This window comes from Lissotriton helveticus, chromosome 10 (assembly GCF_964261635.1).
Source record: "Lissotriton helveticus chromosome 10, aLisHel1.1, whole genome shotgun sequence".
Lineage (NCBI taxonomy): Eukaryota > Metazoa > Chordata > Amphibia > Caudata > Salamandridae > Lissotriton > Lissotriton helveticus.
Genome location: NC_136071.1, coordinates 61,228,348 through 61,241,178, shown reverse-complemented (window position 1 = coordinate 61,241,178; position 12,831 = coordinate 61,228,348). Strand labels below are relative to the sequence as shown.

The window sequence follows — 12,831 nt, the reverse complement described above, 5'->3', positions numbered from 1 at the left end:
GACTACTTTTTTTTAATGTTAATTTTTGAAATAACGCATATTTTTATACTTTTTATAGCCTATGTCCATCTGCACACCCTGACGATTACAATGATGTATCGGGTGTGTGGATTGGCGCTGTGGTTCCCGAGTTTACCCGCCTCAAAGGTGCAAAGTTCTTCTTTTATAATAGTAGTATCGATTTTGACATTTTTAAACTTGATAGCAGTGTCTGTGCATTAGTTGTACCTCATTACTACCAGTTTAACACCCAAGTATAGCAATAAGTTATAGAAAGGTGACCAGTTCATCTTTGCGCAGGTCTTTCCACCGCGCGGCAACATGTCGCTGTGTTTTTTCTAACTTTTCAACTGGGCTAGAAACTTTTTTTGTTAAACTCTGCAGAAAATGAGGCAGATGATGGATGGATTATGTGGCAAATGCCACAAATGTTCAATTATGCGAAAAGCCCTGCAGCCCCACAGTCACATAACTCCAGTGGGCCCTCCTATAATTCATGAAAGGCAAAGGGGTGTAAGAAGGGGTGTTTTGGCTTCCAGTTAGTGAAAGAATAGCCTTCAAGGTTGGCTGCCTGGTCTTTAAAGCCTTGACTGGTCCCTCTCCTGTTTTCTTGAAGTCCCTGGTTACCCCCTACTGCCCTTCCCGTACTCTGAGGTCCACTCACCTTCAGCTTCTAGTCACTACCCGGTTTAAACTTATCAAATTAGGCGGCCGCAGCTTCTCTCATCTAGCTCCCAAATTATGGAATTCTTTTCCACTCTCACTCAAGACTTCATATTCCCTCTTATCATTTAGGAAATCCTTAAAAACTCTGCTCTTCTCACACTCCCAATAAAATCCCTCTTGTACAGTCTCAGTGTCCGATCAGCGTCAGGAAACTCATGGTGACAGTGCGCTCAACAAATGCCCAATAACATAACATAACAACAAGAAGGGGACTGCTCAGTGACCAAGATTCCCAGAGAGCGAGGCCACCTTGAATCTCCACACTGCTTTGCAGATTGCAACTACCTGCACTGTAGCATGCTTCTGATAAATGTGTGCACACTACTCTGGGTGCCTGGAGATGAATGTTGTCTGTTTGTGAGAGAAAACAATTGCATGCTTCCAGTGACGCATCCCTTTTACGGGTAAAAAGCAATTCACAGCGGTATCCAGCTGGCATGTCCTTGACCCTCCCTGTACATCCCAGCAGAGCCAAGGAGGGGTTATCTTTCTGCCACCCAGTGCTTAATTTGTAAAATATTAAGTGCAGGTGCTCACATTTTGTAGGAGGCCACACCCACTGCCCCAGCTCCATCCACTTCCTCACTGGCACCACTCACTTACTCTATTGGCTCCACCCTGCACTCATACAGGAACACCGCTCACCCTGCACTCATAGAGGAACACCGCTCACCCTGCACTCATACAGGCACACCGCTCACCCTGCACTCATACAGAAACACTGCTCACCCTACACTCATACAGGAACACCTCTCACTCTGCACTGACACAGGAACACCACTCACCCTACAATCATACAGGAACACCACTCACCCTGCACTCATACAGGAACACCACTCACTCTGCACTCACACAGGAACACCACTCACCCTGCACTCATACAGGCACATTACTCACCCTGCACTCATACAGGAACACCACTCACCCTGCATCACACAGGAACACCACTCACCCTGCACTCACACAGGAACACCACTCACCCTGCACTCATACAGGAACACCACTCACCCTGCACTCACACTGGAACACCACTCACCCTGCACTCATACAGGAACACGACTCACTCTGCACTCATACAGGCACATTGCTCACCCTGCAGTCATACAGGAACACCACTCACCCTGCATCACACAGGAACACCACTCACCCTGCACTCACACAGGAACACCACTCACCCTGCACTCATACAGGAACACCACTCACCCTGCACTCATACAGGAACACTGCGCAACCTACACTCATACAGGAACACTACTCACACTGGAACACCACTCACCCTGCACTCATACAGGAACACCACTCACTCTGCACTCACACAGGAACACCACTCACCCTACACTCATACAGGAACACTGCTCACCCTGCACTCATATAGGAACACCACTCACCCTACACTCATACAGGAACACTGCGCAACCTACACTCATACAGGAACACTACTCACACTGGAACACCACCCACCCTGCACTCATACAGGAACACCACTCACGCTGCACCCACACAGGATCACCACTCACCCTACACTCATACAGGAACACTGCTCAACCTGCACTCATATAGGAACACCACTCACCCTACACTCATACAGGAACACTGCACAACCTACACTCATACAGGAACACTACTCACACAGGAACACCACTCACTCTGCACTCACACAGGAACACCACTCACTATGCACTCACACAGGAACACCGCTCACCCTACACTCATACTGGAACACTGCTCACCCTGCACTCATACAGGAACACTGCTCACCCTGCACTCATACAGGCACACTTGCTCACCCTGCACTCATACAGGAACACTGCGCAACCTACACTCATACAGGAACACCACTCACCCTGCACTCATACAGGCACACCGCTCACCCTGCACTCATACAGGCACACTGCTCACCCTGCACTCATACAGGCACACAGCTCACCCTGCAGTCATACAGGCACACAGCTCACCCTGCACCCATACAGGAACACCGCTCATCCTGCAGTCATACAGGAACACTGCTCACCCTGCACTCATACAGGCACATTTGCTTACCCTGCACTCATACAGGAACACTGCACAACCTACACTCCTACAGGAACACCACTCACCCTGCACTCACACTGGAACACCACTCACCCTGCACTCGTACAGGCACAATAAAACCAAGCACTTATGTCCATGGAAAAAGCTAAATATCAGAAATAATGCCCTTTAAAACAAAAATAAGCGTTGGAAAGACTTTTAAGCCACTTTCTAAGATTGGACTATTTCCGCCTTTTACGTTTTCATATTGCTTTTCAAAAAAATGTTTTGTCTAAACAGAAGTGTTCAGGTCTTACAAACAATATGCTGCTAAAGCCGCTTGTGGAGAGCAGGACACCACGTTAGGATGACAACACTCTGAAAGATGAAAACTGACTTCAGAATTCCCAGCGCTTTTAGGTGACCTCTAGACGCCATAACCCACTAAAGAAAACAACCTGTTGAAAATAAAATGTAAACGTTTGTACAAAAATGCGGTCATGGAGATCAGATGCAGTCAGTGCATGTGCATAACAAAGGGGGTTCGAATCAATTTAAATGTGCTAGTGTCCTAAACAATTTCAAAGCAGGCCGCCCTCTACAACAAGTCTAAGTTGCATTGGCGTAATGAAATGCGAATACAGAGCAGGACACTGCCCAGATTAACAGAGGGGCTCCTTCATATATTTGTTTCCAGTTATGGGCTGTCACAGAGCAACTACACCGACACACACTGGCAGGCACTGACCACGTTAAGTAGAGGGCAGCACTGTTGGCGCGCTAGTGCTATTAATAAAATGTAGAGTGCACTGAAAAGAGATACCTCTCTGAAGCACAACATATTTAATGAGTAGATTTGAGTAATGTCAATTGTGCAGGCACTGGCAGCACCTCGCCGCAACGACTTCCACCGCAGTAAGAACTGGCCTGGGCATGATTAAATTGTGTAGCTCAGCAGTAGCTGCATAGGAGGGGGCCCCCGCAGGTGTATGCTTGTGGGAAACAGTCCGTGGGGAGTTCAGCTGATCCGACGGGCGGGATAGTTTTAAAAATGTTTCAGAGAGATGTATTATTTTGTACCGTGTACACAGCCTTGCTCAGCACTCAGGGTTACTAACTTTCCACATTTAGTTGCCACTCTCGCTACCAATTTTGCATGTATGCACGTGCTAACCTTAGTGCCCCGTCACCGACTAAATCACTTACTTGTCACTGTCGGAGACTATGCCGGTCCGTGACTGCTGCTACATCGATGGTGCACTCTGCAGCCTGTTCTTCATCCAGGCTCTGTTGGCACTCTCGTCCCGGCGGTCCGGCCCTGCTCCCACTGGCCAGCCTGACTGAGCCGACTGCACTTAGTGTTTTGCGCCATGAGAGAGAGACTCGAGTCTGGTGGGCAGACTCAGCGAAAGCATGAGGTGGCTTTTAGGCAACAGCTGGCGGAAATTTAGACATGCTGGCAGGGGCACGTACCTGCGCTTCTGGAACCCCAACTGCAGGTCACTCACCTTCCTGGACGCCGCTCCTCCCCACGCTCATGACGTCAACACGCAGGTCACGGCCGGCTCTACTTCCAAGGGACTACTTTTTTTTTTAATGTTAACTTTTTAAATAACGAATATTTTTATACTTTATATACCCTATGTCCATCTGCACACCCTGAGGATTACAATGATGTATCGGGTGTGTGGATTGGCGCTGTGGTTCCCGAGTTTACCCGCCTCAAAGGTGCAAAGTTCTTCCTTTATAATAGTAGTATATATATTTCAAAATGCCTGCATTTAGCCCAAGATGAAGGAGAGAGAAGTCTCCGAAACGCGTCGGCTAGAAGGACTCAAGACGGGATGTCAAGTTGCCTGCTCTATCTTAATAAAGGAGTGCCTTTACCTTCCTATGAGTGCGGCTTCAATTACTGGGCAATTTTGGAGTAAATATATATATATATATATAAGAAATCACAGTTGTGCTCCTTCCGCCCCCCACACACCCATTGGTAGTTGGTGGCGGAGCCGGCGGAGCCCACAGGACAAAAGTTTTCCAAAACAGATCAAGTAAGCTCGCACTCAGGGGATCATTGCAGAACTACGGATTTTATTCCTATATTCTTATATTTATATCTTAATTACACAAGTCACATAATTTATTATAAATTAACATTAATAATGTATTTTCTACACACCCTTTAGCCATACAAAAAACACAATGCACAATCAAAAAATATTTGGAACCTTATTTATGAGACCATGTGACACGTTTGTGCTGCCAGTACAACACTTTTTGTGACGCACTGGCGGCGTAAAAAATTTGCCGTTTTGCCCCCTATTTACAAAATGATGCATATAGGCAGATGCGTCACTTTGTAAACCCCTGCACCACACTATATCTGCGTCAGCTATAATGTATGGAGGGTGGGCATTCCCCTGCAAAAATTCTCATAGAAGTGGCATATTGAAATCTATGAGATTTCAGTGCATCACTTCTAGGACACCATTGTGTCAATATCTTACGCCTGCTTCACAGCAGGCATAACATTGATGCAGTGCTATATTCATATCCCTCCCCCCTGCATTGCTGGAGTTGCGTCACTCTTCTGACACAACTCCAGCAATGCGTTGGTGTTACGCCCACAGATACGTCAGTAATACTGACGTATCTGTCATTCTTTGTGACATGATGCTTCGTACACGAAATATGACGCATTCATCATGTCGCGAGGAGGGCGCAATGAAAATTGTTGCATCGCTGTTTTCACACAGCGATGCAACAGTTTTCATAAATATGCTCCTTGATGTATTACACAATTTGTATAATTAGTTATCAATTAAATATTTAATTATAAGAATAAATAATTATAATTAATTAACTTCTCACCCTATACCCCGACAAAACCCACAACCAACAACTGAAATTTAAATTTAATTTAAAAAAAAAAAGTATGCAATTCGCATAAATAATTATCAATTACAAATTAATGTTAATTAAAATGAATTATTAATTAATTATAATTAATATACATTCCACCCTGTACCACTACAAAACCCAAAAACCGCCACCTGAAACTTAAGTTAAAGAAATGTATTATACAAATGACAAAAATGATTTAATTGCTATTAGTTGCAAATTAATTATTAATTAATTATAATTAATTTACTTCCTACCCTATACCCCAACAAATCGCAAAACATGCACCTAAAAAGTAACTTAAAAAAAATTATACAAGTAACATAATGAGCATCAATTCAATAACTATAATGAATGAATAATGAATTATTACATTACTTCCCACCTTGTACTCCGAGAAACCCAACAAACCCGCAACGGTACTTAAAATGACAAAAATCTATTATATTAAAAATCAACAGAAAATTATATTTATAAAATGAATAGTAAAATACATGAACATAATTAAAACATCAATAAATTAACAGCAATATTTTGAACAACAATATTAACATCATAGATATTTTTGTAGTTGATATTTACACTGTCCATATTTTTCCATATATTTCCAACTCGATATTTATGTAATCGATATTACATTTTTGATCTTTTGTCTGATTACCATGGGTCACAATTTAGAAACCCACAACTCAGATTATATTAAAATTGTTGATACTAGTCTCTTTCATCCATCCTAAACTTAGAGCTATATATATCTAATGTTTATTCCAAAGCATAAAGATACATTTCTTTATTTACACATGAAACTGGTGCATCTCAGAGCAACAAGACTTTGGGCAACTGATGAGCAATAGGACTGAAGAGTGTTTCTACAGTAGAATGAGATTGAAAACATGTAAACTTGCAATTGTTCAATGACATTTTAATAGCTTAAAAACATGGTCTGCTGAAACATAGTGCATTGAAGCAGATCCAATACATTTAGTACACATAAAGAGGCGGCAAGAAGTCATGTTTATACCTTCCTGTTTTTTGGTTTAATTATTAGACATGTATTTACTGTTCACACTCTTTTCAGTCAAGCAGCTTTTCTAGGCGTGGTACACATTGTTGACCTTGGGACTAAAGATTCTCTAGTGTTCATCTCCGGTCTCAGAAATATGATGTAAATCTTGGGAATGAAAATGCAGTAAAGAAGACCAGCACCAGATGACAATATTGCAAAAATCTCAACAGCTACCATGTACTTCCCTTTTGTGCTGAGATAAGCTGGGATGAAAGAGAGCCAAACACTGAGGAACACCAGCATGCTGAAGGTGATGTATTTGGCTTCATTAAAGCTGTCCGGCAAACTCCGCGCTAGGAAAGCAATCCCAAAGCTCCCACATGCCAAAAGTCCCAAAAAGCCCAACATGCAGTAGAACATAAAGATGGAACCTTCATTGCATTCTGCTTCAATTTTCCAATTGCCAGAACTGCTGTTTAGTTCTGGGAATGAGGGTGCTGTCCCGAGCCATATAACTCCCAGGATTAACTCAGAAAGTGAACAGGCTAGAATGATGCAGTAAGATGTTCTTGAACCAACCCATCTTCGTAATGTACTGTTGGGCTTGGTAGCCCTGAAGGCCAGAACCACCATGACTGTTTTAGCCATCACACAGGAGACAGCAAGTGAGAAGGAGATGCCAAAGATCACTTGGCGAAACATACAGGTTAGTATCCTGGGCCTTCCTATGAAAACCAAGGAACAGAGGAAGCATAGCATGAGGGCAACAAGAAGAATGTAACTGAGCTGGAGATTGTTTGCCCGCACTACCGGGGTGTGCTTATACCTCACAAAGATGCATAAGATGCTGCTTGAATTGCAGAAGAGTAAGATTGAAATGAAAGCCAAAGTAAAACCCAGAGGTTCCTCATAGGAAAGGAAGTCAATTTTCTTTGGCAAACATCTGTCTTTCTTGCTGTTGGATCTGTGGTCTTCTGGACACAGTATACAGTCTATGGAATCTGGTGACAGAGAAATTTAATTTTTATAAAAATCAACACAAAACTGAAGGAGTAGATACCACAGTTTGAGAAACATGATTTAGAACCATTTTGTCCTGCAGAAAAATAATTTTAAAATAGAACAACTTTCAGAAACAACAAATTATCTGTAGTTAAGAGTTAAGGACTACATAGGTTTCATCATCTGTGACCAATAAATCTTGTAATTCTGAGATGTTCCATATTTCCCACTATCAGAAGATGCATGTGAATTGAAGCATTGTTGTGTTTTAAACTGGAACCTAAGCATCATAGTGCTGTGGGAATGTTTTGTTGTCTTCAATGCATATAACCTGCGGGGGCTTTTAGACAGAGTGCAAGTTGGTCAGTGAATAAATAACTTATCCTGTGGTATTGTTATTTATCAGGTGCGATGAATAGCACCTGTACTCATAATCAGTGCTTTAGAATGTAATTACTGCTATTTACAAGAGTGTTTGAGTAGGGAGAAATGGAACGGTCAAAAAGTCAAAGTAGGGAGAAATGGAATGGTCAAAAAGTCAAACAGGCGTGCAGTGGACATTCAAGAAAAATGAAAACTGAAATCTTCCTCTGTTCTTATTCAATCCAAATATGGAACTTTCATGACATAAAGACAATTTCCCATACTATAAATAAAGCAAGAATTTGTCAGAAGGTTGCAAATCAAAAACCTATGGGGATCACAGAGAACTCTACAAGCCTGTTAACAAGTCCCTGTGAGAGAGTACTCAGCCGTCTATCCATAATTAATGTTCCTCATTGTTTTGGAAAATATGTAATATCAGCCATGCTATGATGTGATAGTAACCTATTCAGCTGCTTTGAATTGTTTTTCAGAAACAATCCCAAGCAGAAGGTATACACATTGTTTGCTTTTTCTGAGTTGGTTGCATTTCTTCTTTTTTCTGTTCAATACCACCATTCCTTGCATGGAGGTCTTCAGCAGGAAAAATACGCATTGGAAGACCTGCCATATAGAGGGTGAGCCTTTCAAACCTTAAGCACTAGCATCCTTTTGGCACAAAGCTACTGTTTCACCTAGTGAAAATGACTATGATGTTGCTGTCTGAAACCCAGTGGCTTCCCCAACAATCAGTGTTATGTGAAACAGTGTGATGGGTGAAATGGGAAATCCACTCATTTCCTGCCCCAGTTACCCCCAACAAGTGAGGCTATATCCTTCATATAGGACAGAATATGCTTGTAAGAGTGTAGGTAAGACATCCCCTTACCACCAGCAAAAAGCAATAATGATACTGTGATGCAACACTTCTGGTTCAAATATAGACAGTAGGAATTTGGTTGCCAAAATTCCCAATTTAGCATTCATTTTGCACATGAGGCGTGGATTATCATAATATGCTGTCTAGATGGACACACCTCATATAGTGTTACAACGGGCAAAACAATACAATTATGGAAGGATTACAATACTCTCAGTCAGTGATAATTACTCTGAGTCACAAACCATTCCACTCATTTTTTGCCCACCATGCCAGCAGCATGGAAATCAGCCTTGGTCCTGCTCTGTGTGGGTGGAAAATGATGGGCTGAAATGCACTTAAACGAATGCCAGTGGCAGAGTTTTTATTCATGCTTTCCTTCCATAACTTTATTGCTTGTTTTATATAGCTTTGCAACAATAACACATGTAGGAGAACTTGTGATATAGGTATTCCATAATTTAAGATTATAGCCAGAGACAGGAAACATCAGCATGGAAATAAGCCTTGGTCCTGCTCTATGTGGGTGGAAAATGATGGGCCGAAATGCACTTGAACAAATGCCAGTGGCAGGGCTTCTATTATTCATGTTTTCTTCCATCACTTTATTGCCTGTTTTATATAGCTTTGCAACAATAAAACATGTATCAGAACTTGTGATATAGGTATTCCATAATTTAAGATTAAGCCTTTCCATAAAGCAATGCGGTTATCATGCATATAATAGTCATTGGATTGGGTGCAGTGCCAGTGCTAAAACTAATCAGATATTAGATCCTAAAAACATTTTTAGGGGGATTAAGGAGTATATTTATTTAAATAGCTCATAGTGAGACAAATTGGCTCAAACTTGATATAAGATTCTTCTGTAAGTTTACTAAAATGCCTCATGGGATGAAAGCGATTGAACCCACCTGTTTCATTGGTGATGCTTCCATCAGGGCAATGTACACAGGAGAAACAGCACTTGGGACGTCCTGTGATAGCAGACTTTCTGTATCCTGGAGCACAGCTTTCACTGCAAGCGGACCATGGGACCTGAAGTGATGACAGAGGTCAACGTACCTTGGTTTGCTGCACTAGCCATGGCCTGCTAGGCTTTGGCATGTCTTGAGAAAAATCATGCCACTAGGAGTTGTTGGGTTTTGTTCTGAAAAGTAATAGCCTTACCACTAACAAGTGTATTACATCTCCCACAGTAGACAGTACCAAAATAAAAGCCTGACAAACCACTAAGAAGACTTAAAATAAATTCAATGGTAAATACAGTTGTTCAATATTAACATTAACAGTAAGGCATACCAAACATTACACTTATTAGTTAATAGAATTTTAGCATTTTTGCTTGACTCTGCTGACCTGAAATAATGTCGAGTAATTAAAAAATGCTCCCATTTCTAGTATGGCATGCAAATGCATAGCTGGTGCCCACACAATGCATGGTGACGAAGAGCCATGAAACACTAAGGCTCTTGGGTCACACTTCACTAGGATCTTACTTTCTATTTCAGGTTAAGTCAGTGAGAATACTGTTGTTATAGTAGTTAATGATACCAAAGAAAGTAACTGGGAGGCAGTGGTCAAGGGATGGAGTCCTATGAGTGTTGACATGGGTCTCTTTGATAGGACAGAAGCAAAAGTATTCTCTAGATGTTTATATAGGCCTTTGATACAAATGGGACAAATAGGGATGATTTATTAGTGCCCAAGGTGTAGTGTTCCTAGTTAGAACATTCCCTATAGAATGTTATGTTTTCTCTGGGGTGGACGTTCTGTAAGTGGGAGTTGGGCAGAGGGAGATTGCACTTGATTAACTGTGGATGTAGAAGCTGTCTGCTGTGAATAAACTTCATTCTTTCAGGTTACTCCACTAGGTATGATGGAAAGGTTTTTGGACAAGTTTAGACAGTTACCCAGGCATTTACAGTTTTTAGATTTTGAAACTCTAGTTGAGGATGGCTCAGGCTGTAGTTTAAAAAATTTCACATATTGAGATGGGTGGAATATGTAGTTGTGAATATTGGGTTTCGGACAATAGACCCTCTGAGAAAATGGAACGTAACAGAGACAGTGGGGACAGGATGAAAGGGCATCCTTTTTTCCTGATTAGCTTTCCTGACACTCAACCAAAGTTACTCTTCTTCAAAATGAGCCTGTGGACGACTTCAGTGAAGAACTGTTATAATGATTTGAATAGGAATGGATAAAAGCAGAGGCCAACAACTTCATTTCTTCAATTCGATTTGTCCAGAGAGTCATCTTAGCTAGGTATAAAAAACCTGAAAATCTGCACAACAGGTCCAGTAGCATAGTTGTTACCATAAAAAAAGATTTTTCACACTGAGGGGCAGATTTACAAGAAAGTGATGCATCTGTAGAGATGCTTCACTTTCCCGGCACCACCATGCAAAACTCTTGTGTCACCATGGCAGAAGGATTGACAGATACGTCAGAAATTCGGACGCATCTGTTGACGGAAAAGTCATGCATTGCTGGAGTCGTGTCACAAGCACGACGCAACTACAGCAATGCGTGTTGCGGCCTATTCCCAATACACTGCATCACTCCTTATGCCTGCTTGAAGCAGGCGGAACATTTTGGGAACGCCTACCCTGCATACATTATACCTGATACAGGTATAATGTCACGCAGGACTTTACAAGGTGACTCATCTCCCAAGATGCGTCACATTGTAAATGGGCTGCAACTTTTACACCACCGCTGCATCACAGAAGTGACGCAACGACGGCGCAAAAGTGACACTCAGGGGCTTGTAAATCTGCCCCTGAGTGTCCTGGGATCTATAATATGCTACAACATGTGTAAAGGATAGATCTTTCTATTCATTAAACCTCAAATGGACATTGCACTCAGACTATTTGAAGGCTCTCAGCACCTACCAGGCACATTTTTTAGATTAGGTATTAGGTATGCTGATGGGAATTCATATCACTCTTAACTGGAATATACATTGTGTGAACATTTTTCACATAGTGTAACATCTGTGCAACATTTGTACACTAACCATAAAATGTGATTCAAGATGTATATAAAGAATTTGAAAAGGATATTCGGATAAGTTTTTAATGGAATCATTTGAGGTATGGATATGGGGAGTTGACGTTGGGAGATATAGGTGACTGATTCCATGCAGAAGATAAGAGGTGGAAACAGATTTGTAGGTGTCAGATACATATACGGAGGGGGTCAGTAAAGCACTAAGTGCAGTGAAGCCTACTACAGATTAAAGAGTGAAAATTGTGAGGGCATCTTCTCATTTAGAGCAGATTACTTACAAAGGTTAAAATGTATGTTTATCCAAATAGGAGGATAAACATCATCACACTTAGGGTTGGTCTTTTACAAAGGTTAAAATGCATTAGCAGAAACCTTGTCTGAGACACATTAACTCCTGTTAAATACAAAATGTTGCCATGTTTTCCCAGAACAAGAATTCAACAATGTGCCTCTTCTTGATCATGGGCTAACAAGTATACCCATTTCACAGATTGTCATATTTCTAAATGAAGATGTTTGAGGAGAATGATGTCATCCTAGCATGTTGTATTCTTTTGTCCTCAGTGATATACATATTTTATTTGTAATGGGGAAATATCGTATTGAACATTATGCTTGAGTGAATTCTGATATGTTGGCTCAGCTGATTCTATCCTCCATTGTTTTTCAGATCATGAAATTGTAGAATTGATTTGGTTAGGAGAGTATTCCTGGTCTCATGACATACTTTAACTAGGAGTTACATAGTGGAGTGAGTTTTCAACTGCTTCATTAGCAATATGATCACTGATTATATAAGGGTTCTGTATCACCCGTAATACAGCGGGTGTTTTTAAGGGACTCTTTCATGATTTCTTCATGGACAGATAATTGTGTTCATATGAATCAACTACATTTTGGAGATGGGTGTCTGCAACTCTTTGAA

At 41.5% G+C, this 12,831-nt stretch overlaps 1 protein-coding gene across 1 annotated transcript in view; it reads right to left on the bottom strand.

The window, feature by feature from the left end:
* Positions 1-6,715: 6,715 nt before the first annotated feature.
* LOC144783896 (extracellular calcium-sensing receptor-like) overlaps positions 6,716-12,831 on the bottom strand; it is a 61,489-nt gene continuing 55,373 nt past the window's right edge. The window contains exons 5-6 of the mRNA XM_078662638.1: positions 9,803-9,926; positions 6,716-7,644 (exon numbers count right to left, since the gene is read on the bottom strand). Of these exons, the coding sequence (XP_078518764.1) occupies positions 6,716-7,644; positions 9,803-9,926 (1,053 nt within the window). The remainder of the gene's footprint in view (positions 7,645-9,802; positions 9,927-12,831) is intronic.